The 14396-nt window shown below is 52.1% G+C and overlaps 1 protein-coding gene across 2 annotated transcripts in view; it reads left to right on the forward strand.

Annotated features, from left to right (window-relative positions):
• The window catches only part of Cacna2d2 (calcium voltage-gated channel auxiliary subunit alpha2delta 2), a 116910-nt gene extending 106220 nt beyond the window's left edge, over positions 1-10690 (forward strand). The window contains exons 22-37 of one of the 2 annotated variants that reach the window (XM_008853102.2): positions 3389-3449; positions 5453-5550; positions 5780-5870; positions 5988-6050; positions 6198-6301; positions 6494-6592; positions 6683-6771; positions 6974-7024; positions 7252-7323; positions 7421-7573; positions 7711-7763; positions 7854-7909; positions 8054-8180; positions 8280-8389; positions 8484-8566; positions 8649-10690. In XM_008853102.2, the coding sequence (XP_008851324.1) occupies positions 3389-3449; positions 5453-5550; positions 5780-5870; positions 5988-6050; positions 6198-6301; positions 6494-6592; positions 6683-6771; positions 6974-7024; positions 7252-7323; positions 7421-7573; positions 7711-7763; positions 7854-7909; positions 8054-8180; positions 8280-8389; positions 8484-8566; positions 8649-8792 (1454 nt within the window). In that variant the 3' untranslated portion in view covers positions 8793-10690. The remainder of the gene's footprint in view (positions 1-3388; positions 3450-5452; positions 5551-5779; positions 5871-5987; positions 6051-6197; positions 6302-6493; positions 6593-6682; positions 6772-6973; positions 7025-7251; positions 7324-7420; positions 7574-7710; positions 7764-7853; positions 7910-8053; positions 8181-8279; positions 8390-8483; positions 8567-8648) is intronic. The other variant, XM_008853103.2, reaches the window with a different exon arrangement.
• The last annotated feature ends 3706 nt before the right edge of the window (positions 10691-14396 follow it).

Below are 14396 nucleotides of genomic sequence, written 5' to 3' on the forward strand. Positions count from 1 at the left end.
CACACCCCTGCTTGCCCCCCTCCCTGCCCAGGACTAGCCACACCCCTGCTCTCCAGGGTTCCCTCCCAGCATCCCTTGACCCCTCAGTTCTTGCCTTTCCTTTGATCCTCACATCCCTCCAAGATCCAGTAGCCCATTCCCTGGGCCATCTGCAGGGTATTCTCCAGCGTGTCCTATGGGCCTAAACCCCTTCCTTATGCTCCCTACTCCCTATGAGACCCCATGGGAAGGCCTCTGCCTACCCTACTTCTCTGCTCCTCCAAGACAACTCAACAGTGAGGACAGGACTGGGTGTTTCTCCACTGCCATCCGCCCAGCAGAGCAGAAGGTGTAGATCAGTCCTCAGAGCAGCTCATGTGAGACTATGGGAGATACCAGCCCCATTGGGCACCCTCTGAATGGTTCTGGGGCCTCTGGATTCTGGCAGTGGCCCAGAGCTCACAGCCCTCCAAGAAGAGAGGTAGCAAGGCATAGAAGCCTAAGCAGGGGATACATAATGGACAGGTAGCCAGGCCACAGGAGGAACAAGGCTGACCAACCATCCTAGACACTGGCCTAAGTACTGAGGTCCCTATACCCTGCTGCCTCCACTGTTCATGAGCCTTTGCTATGGAGTCTCGGACTAGCCCTGGCTGGAAGTATTTGCTGTTTCTAGGAAGGGTCTATGGGTATGGGAAAGGTGTTCCCCTGGGGAAATAAAGGCAGACACAGGAAGTATAGGCTTGACCAGACAGAATGGGATCTTCTAGAACCCAAGGATCAGCCAAACAGCATGGAAGAAACCAAGCTACAAGTCAGAGAGTCTTTCAGAACAGTGAATGTCAAGAACCACCAGGCCCTATCAGAGAACAATAGGAATTAGAGAGGACAGCAAATGAAGATGTCTGACACTGGTACGCAGAGAGCTGCCTTCCTAGGGAACAAACACCTGGGCAGATGGGGCATGAGAGCCATAAGGGGATGTCCCCTGACCTAGAAGCAGAGGACTTTCCAAGACACCCTAAGGGCTGTCTAGCCTAGTCCAACAAAGGGAATAAGTTGCCCCCACTGGCCTGGGTCAGGATGGGGGCATGCCCTTGTCCCACTGGCTTGAGTTGTCTTTTTTCCCCATATCCCACATCCCACCCAGTGACCCCAGAACTACAGGGCCCTGGTAACCATGACAGCCATAGCATAGTCTCCTTGTCCCTTCTCCCTCCTTTTACTTTCTCCTCCTCCTCTCCCTGCCCCTACTCCTTCCCTTTCAGCTTGTGTCCAAACCCTCCAAACCCTGCCTCACAGTCCTATCAGAAAGGAACAGTCCAACCAGTGACTGCCCAGCGCCTTTAAGCACCCAAAGTCTTCCATGTCCAGAACTTTGCAGTGCATCACGGGGGTATTTGGGAACAGTGAAAACCCCTCTTCTGGGATAACTAAAGCTCTAGGGCAAAAGAGAGTTTGGGATGTGAGTGAGGTTAAGATAGGGAAAGCCCAGCCGGCTGTGGTGGCGCACGCCTTTAGTCCCAGCACTCAGGAGGCAGAGGCAGACGTGGATCAGTGTGAGTTCAAGGCCAGCCTGCTCTACATAGTAAGTTCAGGTCAGCTGGGACTACAGGGAGACCCTATCTCAAAAAAGACAAAAAAAAGGAAAGCCCATGTGGTGATAAAGGCCTATAATCCCATCATTCATGGGGAATCCCATAATTCCTGCTGAAGCAGGAGGGTTGCCATGAGTTGGAGGCCAGCTGAAGCAACATAGTAAAACTGTGTGTGTGTGTGTGTGTGTGTGTGTGTGTGTGTGTGTGTGTGTGTGTGGAGGATAGGGAGGTAGACTGCCAGAATGATACAAACCAAGAATAAAAGGACCCTCACAGATGTACATAACAGGGCTGGGGATATAGCTCGGCTGGTAGAGTGCTTACCACTTGCCTAGCATACACAAAGTCCTGGGTTCAATCCCAGCACCGCATAAACCAGATGTGATGGCACATGCCCATAATTCCAGCACTCTGAAAGTTCAAGGTCATCCTCAGCTACGTAAGAGTGTTCTAGGCCAGCCTGAGCTACATGAGACCTGTCTCAAAAAATAAAACAAGGATCTGGAGAGATGGCTCAGTGGTTAAGAGCACTGTCTGCTCTTCCAGAGGACCTGGGTTCAATTCCCAGCATCTACACGGTGGCTAACAACCATCTGTAACTCCAGTTCCATGAGAATCTCATGCCCTCTTCTGACCTCTGTGGGCATTGCACAACACAGGTACACTTATATACATGCAGGCAATACACTCATACACATAAAATAAAAATAATAAATTTTTAAGATAATAAAATATGCACATAGCAGGATAACCCAGTCCAGCTGGGCAAAGACAGGCCACAGTGGATTTCTGCAGCCACATTCTCAGGTCTGTGAGTAAAAGCCCATACAAAGACACCTATGTGCACACACTCATGCATCCATGCCATATACATGTGCAGTTTATAAGCTTGATGCACAGGCCCAACTGTTAGACACCTCCCCAACCCAGGCACTCTCAGCATTCTTCCCTGGCAACTCCTAGGAAGGGAGGAGTCCTAGTCCTTCTTCCCTACCCACCTTTGTGCCACAAGCCCAGGAAACAGGCTTGCAGAATCCAGCTGTATCCCTGTCTCTTCATACCCTGTGAAGCAGCCCCTGTGCCCTATGGGTTTCCCTTTACCCAGCATCCTGTTCCAGGAAGAAAACCCCTCCCAAGACTCCCCCCCCCCATGATGCACTGCAATACCCTTCCCCAGTTGCCCACACCTGTCTCTGGTTGGACTGTCTGTGCCCGTGAGAAACCCTTTCGGTTTGGCCATGTTGATGCCTGACACAGAACAAAAGCAAGGCCTACTAAAATGCAAACAGCTGTGGCAAAGAGAGATAAAAATCCACAGCCAAAAGCCAATTCCCTTCCTCAAAGTCTCTTTGGAGGCAAAGGAAGCTCAGCATGTGGTTTTTTTTCCATTATGGATGTGATAAGAGCAAGACTGGAGCCTCCCCGAGACCATGCATATATATAGCAGTGTGTGTATATATATATGTGTGTGTGTGTGTCCGTGTATATGTGCTATACAGCCGTATGGAAGCATATACAGCCACGCCAAGGGACTCACTGACGACAGAGGACCAGGCCCGGGCAACATATTGGCTATAACTGCCCTCCTCCTGCGATGCTGTAGTCTCCACAGGCCCTCCACCCTCCCCGACCCTCCCTTCTCTCTGGCTCAAACCTGAACGTGGAGGTGGCGGGTTCCCTCTTTGCTGGTGTCTCCCCCTCCCTCAAGCTGCCTTGTCCCCCCTACCTGTCCCTCCAGCCCTATCAGCTCTGAGCCCCCTGGCCTCCTGCCTCCCCAGCCTCCGCCGGATAACCCCCCGTTTCTGTTGCAGATTTTGAGTTCCTGCTCCCCAGCAGCTTTGAGTCTGAAGGACATGTTTTCATTGCTCCCAGGTAGCTTGCGTGTGGCCTTGCTGAGACATCCTCCCCTACCCTGACCGCCCTGGCCCCAACTCCTGCACTGCTGCCTGGAGCTCTGTGTGTCTTTGTCCTGTGCAGTGCCATCCCCAATCCCTATACATAGCCTGGTATGTGCAGCTGTGTACATACCCAGGTCATGTAGCCACACCAGGCAGCAGTAGCCAGTAGCCCACAGCCCACTGCCCACCAGGCCTGGGGGAGGCAGTCTTTGGACTCTCTGCTGACCTTCCAAGCCCTCCCAAGCAGCCAGGAAGGAGCCTTTCCACCTTGGGCTGGCTGTCCCCAGCACACCCCTTCACTGGGCAGCTGCTGCTCTGGTTTGTGGTATCCTGCCCATACTCCCACCCACCCCCCATTGTTGTCCTGTGTCAGTCAGTGTTTGTGTGGGTTTGGGGGCTGAGCCAGCCAGAGCCCCTGTGGGCATTGCCACCAGGGCCAAGTCTAGGTTTGGTGGTTCACTGAGGAGCGGGGAGAAGTGGGAGGGAGGGCAGGGGGCTTTGAAGAACTGTTCTAGCAAGTGAGAAGTCGGGGCCCAGAGCAGGCCCAGGCCTAGGCTATCCCTAGGCTGTCTACTTAGTATATACATGAGCATCCTAGTGTCCACACCCTGAGACTTCATCTGAGGAGGCCACACCCCCTCACCCAGTGCTGAAGCCCTCTCTCGTGACCTAAGTTTTGGATGAGGGCAGATGGATGCAGCACACAGAGACCCCTGGGCATTCTCAGCCACCACATGGGGCTCTGGACACTCCTAACCTCTGTGTGTATGCACGTGAGTACATGCACTCACAAATTTCTGACTCTGTGGATGTTTGTATTTGTGAGTCATTGTGTACATGTGCAAGAGGCCAAGTGTAAATGTGGGGTGGGCTGTATGCATTAGTGACTGGAAATGTGGGAAAAAGCCAGTGATACTTAAATAGTCCTGAGGAAGCTCTCTGAGAAACATATTTGTTTTTTGTCATCTTTGTATCTGGTTCAGGAAAGCTCAGTAAGTGTGTATACAGCAAGAGAATGAAATAACCTACCAATGTGAACGTGTATATCATGTGTGGTGTACCTTATGCACAGCTATGTGGTTGTTACTCTGGGTGTGTTAGGTGTGGCCTCCAGGCACAGAGGTACAGGGTATGTACCTCACAAAGGCACTAGGGGCTTTGAATCCAGTTCCAGGTACCCATACTAAACTATGGGCCCTAGCACAGCCTGGAGAAGTGGCATATTTTTTAATTTCCCAGAGTTCCTGTCATATAGGCCAGTGGGGAGGTTCCTTATGACAAGGGATTGTGCAGAAGAGATAGCTCCATCCATAAGGGGAGAGAGATTGTTCCCCAAGACTTTCTGGAGAGCAGAGCCTCAAGCAGACTCTGCCATACCCACAGCCCCCATGTTTTCTGAGCCCAGAGCCTGAGCCCAGTGAGGGCCTGCCTGTCTCTGAGGGAAGAATATGTCAAGCAGAAGAAACAGCCAGTCCAAGGACCCACACATTCCTACTGACTTCCCAACACTCTCTGTGGTGTGAATGAAAAAAGTGAGTCTCAGGAAGCCTGAATGAGTTTCCCAAAAGTACAAAGGCAGGAAGAGGCAAGATGAGGTTTTAGACTAACCAACAGAATAGCAAGTGCTGTTACTCACCTCCACCTCATGCCTGTGGGAACACTGTAGGGCATATAGGTGGATGAGTCAGCCACATGACATTTGCATTTCCTGAGGCCTCTTGGGTACACCATCTGGGTGTACAGGAGAGATGTCAGGCTCTTCAGAGAAAGAACCCACAAGAGTGGAGGAAGCAGACCCTCATTCTTCCGTTCATGCTGCCTGCCCTGACTCAGCCATGGCAGCCTGTGAGAACATGCATGTCCCTCCCCTACGGCCTGGGCTTTTTAGCCAGTGTTCAGGCAAACCTGTCCGGAAGCCTTGACCCCTCTCCTATGCAGCCCCCCAAGCCCACTTTTCTTGCCCCTCCCCAACCCCAGAGAGTACTGCAAGGACCTGAATGCCTCAGACAACAACACCGAGTTCCTGAAAAACTTCATTGAGCTCATGGAGAAAGTGACTCCAGACTCCAAGCAGTGTGAGTGTATGGCAGGACTCCTGGATCTGGGCAGAGCCCAGGTCACATGGGGGGAGGGGGCCAAGGGGTTGGGGAGGTGTACCCAGAGAAGCGTGGAGACAGGCAGGTAGGGTCTGGGCCAGGGCCAGGGCCAGGACCAGGGCTTTCACCAGAACCTGGAGATGTTGGAAAGGGATAACAAGGAGCTACAGGAAGACATCATTCCCTTCACCTTGCCCCTATGTTCCAGGTAATAACTTCCTTCTGCATAACCTGATCTTGGACACAGGCATCACGCAGCAGTTGGTGGAACGTGTATGGCGGGACCAGGACCTCAACACGTATGCACCAAACTTTCAGTCTGTGGCTGTGTATGGCAGGAGGCTGGGGTGGGCTCAGGGGCCCTGGCCTTGCCCAGCAAGAGTAAGGCTGAAACCCCACTTCACTATTACCCCCAGGTATAGCCTGTTAGCCGTATTTGCTGCTACTGATGGTGGTATCACACGTGTCTTCCCCAACAAGTAAGTGACCAACCCTACTCTCCAACAATTTTCCATGCCTGAGACCTTGCCCTTACCTTGCCCTTACCCAGAAGCCTCTGCACTGCTGAGATCATTGTGCACCACAAGCCACCCTTTATCAAGTTCTGCCTGTCTTGGGCACTTCAGGGCAGCTGAGGACTGGACAGAGAACCCTGAGCCCTTCAATGCCAGCTTCTACCGCCGAAGCCTGGATAACCATGGTTATGTCTTCAAGCCCCCACACCAGGACTGTGAGTGTCTGCCCATGGTGTCCAGCAGCAGGTGGGAGGCCTCAGTTAAGAGCAGGACACATGTGATGAGAGAGGTTGTGCCAAACACTCTGTGGGGTGCTGGATGCTTAGGCTGTGCCCAACCTTGGGTTGGTAGGGCTTAGCTTGAAGCAATCAGCCTACACTCCTGACTGCTCTACCCACCCACCCCAGCCCTGTTAAGGCCGCTGGAGCTGGAGAATGACACAGTGGGCGTCCTTGTCAGCACAGCCGTGGAACTCAGTCTAGGCCGGCGCACACTGAGGCCAGCAGGTAAATGCCAAGTCTGAAGTGGGACAAGAGGCAGTGGACAGGCAGCTGCCCAGGCAGATAGCTCAGATAGTCCATTGCTCTCTCCCACAGTGGTGGGCGTCAAGCTGGACCTAGAGGCTTGGGCTGAAAAGTTCAAGGTGCTCGCCAGCAACCGTACCCACCAGGACCAGCCTCAGAAGGTATTTGGGCAGGGGAGGGGGGAGTAAGTGAATCAGTATCCTCTCTGGAGTCCCAGAGGACCCCCTAACAAGCCTGTCACTCAGAGTAGCTCCAGTGCCTATGGGAAGGCAGGGGCTGCTACAGATGACCAGAGGACCCAGACATATAAAGGGTGACAGAAAAAAACTGGTGGGCACCTTACAGTCCTCATTCTTTGCCCAGCAGTGCGGCCCCAGCAGCCACTGTGAGATGGACTGCGAGGTTAATAATGAGGTGCGTGTACCCTGATCCTGCCCTGGACCCCCAACTTCCCTGTCCTCAGACTTCTTGTAACTCCTAGCTTGTCCCTTAGCCTTTGGATCTCAACACCCCAACCCCAATTCCACAGTCTTACCAGACCTAAAGGAGTGGTGTCCCTCACCCTGAGCCACTGGAATACCAGAGCCTGAAAGTTTGGGTAGGGCCCCTCACCATTTTTATCCCCCTTGCCTACCACTTAGGACCTACTCTGTGTCCTCATTGATGATGGAGGATTTCTGGTGCTGTCAAACCAGAACCATCAGTGGGACCAGGTGAGTGCCAGGAAGACAGTGGATGGATGCAAGTCAAAGCCTTCTAGGAACATGGCATGCCAGCCCTGTGACCACGGCTTCCTCCCTCCATCCCCAGGTTGGCAGGTTCTTCAGTGAAGTGGATGCCAACCTCATGCTGGCACTCTACAATAACTCCTTCTACACACGCAAGGAGTCCTATGACTATCAGGCAGCCTGTGCCCCCCAGCCTTCTGGCAACCTGGGTGCTGCACCCAGGGGTGTCTTTGTGGTGAGCCCCGAGATGCCTGGAGATAGTGGGTTGGGATACCTGCCCACAGATGCCCCCCACCTCTAACATCTGAGAGTTGGGGGGTGTCCTAGAGCCAGGGGCAGCAACAGCAGCCCTTGCCCCTCTCTTCACTGCAGCCCACCATTGCAGACTTCCTTAACTTGGCCTGGTGGACCTCTGCTGCCGCCTGGTGAGTACTGGCGGAATAGGTGCATAAAAAAAGAGTAGCCGGGCACCGGCCTCCACTGACCACTCCTACTCGGTGCCCCATGCTCTTCAGGTCTTTATTCCAGCAGCTTCTTTATGGCCTCATCTACCACAGCTGGTTCCAGGCAGGTAGGTTTTGGGAGATTCTGTCCCAAGAATGCATTCTGGGTGGGAGCCGCTCCACAGGGAGGGCGGGGTTTAGGACTGAGCCAAGCTTAGGTCCACACCGCGCCGGGGTCCGTGGGCGGGGCTGAGGCATCTGGGCCCCTCCAGACCCGGCGGAAGCCGAGGGGAGCCCCGAGACCCGCGAGAGCAGCTGCGTCATGAAGCAGACCCAGTACTACTTTGGCTCGGCGAACGCCTCCTACAATGCCATCATCGACTGCGGAAACTGCAGCAGGTGCTTGCAGGGGGTGGGGCCTGCCTGGTGGGCGTGGTCTGGTGGGGACGACGGGGTGGAGCAATCCTCCAAGGCCCCGCCTTCCAATGCTCCCTCCAGGCTGTTCCACGCGCAGAGACTGACCAACACCAATCTTCTCTTCGTGGTGGCGGAGAAGCCGCTGTGCAGCCAGTGCGAGGTCAGCCGGCTGCTGCAGAAGGAGACACACTGTATCCTGCCCCCACTCTCCCCGCCGCGCCCCCTCCTGCCCCACGCTCCCCTCCGTGTCCGCCGCGGCCTCCTTGACTCCCCACCCATGCCCAGCGGACGGCCTGGAGCAGTGTGAGCTGGTGCAGAGACCGCGGTACCGAAGAGGCCCGCACATCTGTTTCGACTACAACGCGACGGTGAGTCGGAGGAGCGGCGCCCTGAGTTCCTGTGACCTTGCGCCCACTCGGGGCCGACCGGTTTCTTGTCTTTCCCCTTCAGGAGGATACCTCAGACTGTGGCCGCGGAGCCTCCTTCCCTCCGTCACTGGGCGTGGTGGTTTCCCTCCAGCTACTGCTCCTTCTGGGCCTGCCGCCGCGGCCGCAGCCTCAAGTGCACTCCCTTGCTGCCTCCCGCCGCCTCTGAGCGACCCCCCCCCCAAACACACCCTACCCCCACCCCGGCCTCCTCCCCTCTCACCCACCTTCCCATCCCGCATTCCCCACCCTAGCGCCCTGCCACTCCCTCAGTGAAGGACCTGGGCCCCCCTGAGAGCCTGTGCCTTGGGGGTAGGGAAGCCCCAAAGGAGAGTGTCATGGTGTTTGACACTCAAGATTCATCTCAGCGCTGAACTGTCCCAAGTGCAGATCTTGGGCTCATCCAGGGGTCTGGGACCAGAGGCCACATGTACTGGTGCCAAACCAGGCCTCTGCTGCCCAACCTGCCTGGAGGCTTCCTCTGTATAGGCAACCCTGCCTCTGCTGGATGCCTCCAACCTGGCCCTTTGGCCCCATCCAAACCGAAACCTAGCTATCCTGAGGGGAAAAAAAAAAATGAAGGAAGGTGAGATGGAAGTGGTGGGAGAGAGGTTCTGGGGCAGCCCCCAATGGGTTCCTGCTCCTTTCAGACCAACAGCCACAGTGCATACTCCATCCAGCCTTGCAGGTGGGGACAGTCTCAAACAATGACATCGGTTTAGACACACACCTGGACCCCTGAGGGCAGAAACTGGACTCACACTAGACATACCGGAAGGCACACAAAAACAGACACAGACACACACCACAGGGGGCTCACAAAGCCTTACACAGGGCAAGAGTTTGGTGGGAAGGCTGGCACCTGTACATTCCATCTCCTACTCACCTCCGCCTCTATTCTGAGATGCAGCCCTGCTGGTCCTCCCATCTCTAAAGCTGAATGTCAAACAGTGCCAAATGCTGGGGCAGAGGGGGAAGGCCCCTCTGTTCCACTCCTAACCACCAGTGTCCCCCAAGTGCCCCTTACCCTGCCAGGTGCTCATTGTAACCATTTCTCACTAGTGTCAGGCCCCCAGCAGGACCACTTATCACTGCCTGAACCCTTCAGCAGAGGAACCCTCACCAGACCTTGCTCCTTGCCTTAGCAGGGGTGACTTGGTCTCTCCTGATTGGGCCATCCCACCCCCAATCTGGCTCTAACACCCTCAGGCTCACTCCCTGTCTCTCTCTCTCTCTCTCTCTCTCTCTCTCTCTCTCTCTCTCTTTTTGCAGGCACGCACTCTCATGCACTCCTTGCCCCCAGGAGGCCAAATTGCCCCTTCCCTGTTGACCACACACTTGCACATACACACATATATACACTGCACACACAGAGCTGGGCCTGGGCACATCTCTCCACACTATCCATTCTGGTCATTTCCCCCAAAGGTATCCTATCCTGGAGGCCAGTAGGGGACTGAGGGCAGGAGAATGTAGCCATGAGGCTCAGATGGACTGGGAGGAGGGGGGAGGGTGATGCATTAATTAATGGTTCCGTTAATTAATGTCATGTTGCTTGTCAATTTCTCAGTGTGTGTATGGTCCATGCCCGCTGCTGGTGCCAGGGTGGGTATCCATGATGTGTGCCCAGCCTGGATGTCAGCTGTGTCCTGTGGGGACGCGTGTGTAACTGTAGTGTAGTCAGGTGCTCAATGGAGATTATAAACATAAAAAAGAAACAAACACATACAGAAAAATATATATTTTAAGTTTAAAAAGCAAAAAACAGACAAAACAATCCCCATCAGGTAGCTGTCCAACCCCCAGCTGGGTCTGATCCTTCTCATCACCCACCTGACCTGGCTGCCCCCTCACCTTGGGCTAGGGGGCTGGGGGACCATTTCTTTTTCTCTGCCCTTTTTTTTGTTGTTGTTATTCTATTTTGTACAGACAAGTCGGAAAAACAACAGCGACAAAAAAGTCAAGAAACTTTGTAAAATATCGTGTGTGTGATTCCTTGTAAAATATTTTCAAATGGTTTATTACAGAAGATCAGTTATTAAATAATGTTCATATTTTCACTTCAAACAGTTTCCATCCACTGTGTGGGCCTTGGGGTATTAAGACTGGTGGCCATGACCTCAGAATCCCACCCTGCTCTGTTAGGAGGAAAGCCTAGGCAATCCAGGTCCCCAGGGGCCAAAGGGCATGATGCTCCCAGCTTTTACCCTTGATATACTTTGCCTCCTCCTACCAAGTCACAGGCCTCCAGGAAAAATAACTGTCAAGGGGGGTTGGTGGGTCCACCACCTACAGCCTCAAGGCAAGGACTCTGAAGCGAGGAAGATAGTAATGAGATATGTTGGTTAGGCTGATATCCATCCATGTGATCAGACCAGGACCTGTGCTGCCTAGAGCAACACAACAGAAGCCAGTGCTGAAATACCCAGTCCAGCTGCTTTGAGGATGCCAGGATCTGGCCCACCCACAAACAAGTGGGGACTTCATCCTGGCTCAGGATGACATCAGGAGAGATCAGAGGCCAAGTCAGCTTTTACATATCCTTTGGCAGACCTTTCCTCATCTCTGTGTGTGTGTGTGTGTGTGTGTGTGTGTGTGTGTGTGTGTTCCTCAAACTCCAAATCATCTTGCCTACTTGTCTGTGCCTCTGGAGTGGTGTGATTGCAAGTATGCAATACCATACACAGTTCATCTTGTTTTTTACATTTGTTTATTTTGTGTGAGCATACACAAATACATGCACTCCTGGTTACCAGCATATCCCCATAACACAGATAGGAGAGGTGAAAGATGAGAAGGGTAAAAAAAATCAACAAAAGCTGGGTGTGGTGGTATATGCCTGTGCTTCACACTTGGGAAATGGAGGCAGGAAGATCAGGAATTCAAGGTCATCTTGTCTACACAAGGATTTCCAGGCCATCCTGGGCTACATGACTCTGTCTCAAAATAGAAAAAGAGCCAAGTATGGTGGTACATGCCTTTAATCCCACCACTGGGGAGGCAGAGGCAGGTGGGTCTCTGTGAGTTCAGAACCAACCTACTCCATATATTGAATTCCAGGACAGCCAGATCTATATAGTGAGACCCTGTCTTTAAAAAAAAAAAAAATTAGTAAAAGTTTCAGGTAGCAGGGCTGGGGAGCTGGCTCAGTAAGAAAAGTGACTGTTGTACAAGCATGATGACTGAATTCAGATTCTCAGTACTCACAAAAGCCAGGTACAGAAGCCTGTATCCCTAGCACTGGGGGGCAGAGAAGCAGTGGATGGTGGAGGGTGGAGACAGGCAAAATTCTAGAACTCATCAGTCTATCAGACCCAGACTCAAAAAAATAAGGTGCAAAGTGATTGAGGATGACATCTAGTGTTAATCTCTGGCTGCCATATATACACGCACACATAAGTGCATGAACACACAAAGTCTCAGGTGACTGGCTGGAAGGGAACCTTGGATACTAAACAAATGATAGAGGACATTCCATGCCTCAGCCAAGATAAGGCTTTCCTCATTCCTTTGCAAGAGTTGACCATAGAGGAACTCATACTCAACTAACTCTCATACCCCAAGACAGTTCCCAAGCCCTGAAACAAAACCTATGGTTCTCGGGTAGGATAGCCAGATAAAACACAGAAAACTCAATCTGTTTTGATTATCAGATAATGTTGTTGTTGTTTCTTTTAAGACAGAGGTTCACATAGTCCAGGCTCAGGATGACCTTGAACTCCTGATCCTCCTGCCTCAGATTCCCAAGTGCTAGGATTACAGGCATGCACCAACTAGCTGTGATTTTTTAAAAAATTATTTTTATTTTTTATTTTTATTTTATGTGTATGTGTGTATTACCTATATGTAGGTAAGTGCACTCATATAGTGCAATGCCTGCGGAGGACAAAAGAGGCTGTCAGATCCCCTGGAACTGGAGTTACAGACAGTTGTTAGCTGCCATATGGGTGCTGGGATTCGAACCCAGTCTTCTGCAAGAACAGTCAGTGTTCTTACCCACTGAGCCATCTCTCCAGCCCTGATTAAAAATTTTTTAATGGTGATTTTTTTAGTGTTTCTAATAGAGCATGGAACATCCCTATACTGATAAATTGTTTATCCAAACTTCAAATTTGACTGAGCACCCAGTACTTTTATTTGCTAAGTCAGACTTAGCAAACATTAGTATGTGGCATACAGTGGGAACCCTGACCCACACACAGGCAGCTGTACTGAGATCAAGGAAGTTGTGCATTTAATAATGAAGTCCCCTGTCATATAATTAACTTATATGCACTTTTTTTTTTGGTCTTTTTGAGACAGGGTCTCCCTGTAGCCCCAGCTGTCCTGGAACTCACTATGTAGACCAGGCTGGCCTTGAACTCACAAAGATCCGCCTGTCTCTGCCTCCTGAGTGCTGGGATTAAAGGTGTGCACCACCATGCCTGTCTATATGCACATTTTTAAAAAGTGATTCAGTAAACAACAAAATCTCAAGAAACAACCTGCTGGGAGCCACTACAGTGTGGAGTTGAGCCTGAACCAGCCTGGCTGGTCCTTATAGGGAGATTTCTTATAACTCCAGTGGAAATCAGGTTTCTAATAGGGAGAAGAGTCTCTGAGGCAGTCCAGCCTCACCCATTTTGGGGAAAAAACCCTAGGTTCATATAGCAGGTTCAGCTCACTGGAACAAGGGCAATGTAAATACATAAGATGCCCGACATTTTACACTGCTGCCCCTTTGTAGCAACAGCTGGCCTGGAATTCGCTATGTAGGCCAGGTTGGCCTCAATCTCACAGAGATCTGCCTGGCCCTGCCTCCCTAGTGCTGGGGTTAAAGGCATGTGCCATCATGTCTGGCATCATCACCACTTTTTTTATTTTGTTTTGTTTTGTTTTGAGACAGGGTCTCCCTGTAGCCCCAACTGTCTTGGAACTCACTATGTAGACAAGGCTGGCCTTGAATTCACAGAGATCCGCCTGCCTCTGCCTCCGGAGTGCTGGGATTAAAGACCTGCGCCACCACACCCACTCCCGGCGTCATCACCATTTTTAAGGTTTATAAATTTGCACTTCCAAAATGTTCAGGAATTTGGTCAATATCACATTGGCTCCAAACGGTAGAACGAGGTTTTTTTTTTATATTTTATTATTTTATGTGCATGAATGTATTGCCTGCATGTGTGTAAGTGCACTCGTGTTGTGCAGTGCCCGCTCAGGTTAGAAGAGGGCATCGGATTCCCGCTGGAACTGGAGTTATGGACGGTTGTTAGTTGCCATGTGGATGGTGGTAATGGAACCCCGCTCCTCTGCAAGAGCAGTCAGTGCTCTTAACCACTGAGCCAACTCTCCAGCCTCAAGAACGAGAATTCTTAACCCCCGTTAGGCTGCATTCACCAGACCACGTAGTTTCCGATGGTTCCCATACATTGCTACAACACACCGGAACTACTGGACATCCTGGACTACTGGACACCTGCCCACAAGAACACTCTCCAGTACACGTCCTAATCACAAACAGAACCACTCTCCTCGAGAGAATTCAGCCAGTGTGTAGCCTAAAATGGTGCTGCCTCCAGAACCTTCCCTCATCACCTCACTTACCCAGATTAGCCATGCCTAGTCCCACTCCCCAGCAGGGAATAACCCAGGAGACCGCCCTGAGAAGTACAACTTCCAAGCACCGCCTCCTCTAATCATCTACCAGAACGGTCAGGCGCACGGCTTCTGGGACTTGTAGTTCTACGCAGAACCCGTTCCCAAGGACTCCGTATCCCAGCATGCCAAGGAGCCG

The sequence above is a fragment of the Nannospalax galili genome, unplaced genomic scaffold (genome assembly GCF_000622305.1).
Source record: "Nannospalax galili isolate Female #2095 unplaced genomic scaffold, S.galili_v1.0 scaffold786, whole genome shotgun sequence".
Classification (NCBI taxonomy): Eukaryota; Metazoa; Chordata; class Mammalia; order Rodentia; family Spalacidae; genus Nannospalax; species Nannospalax galili.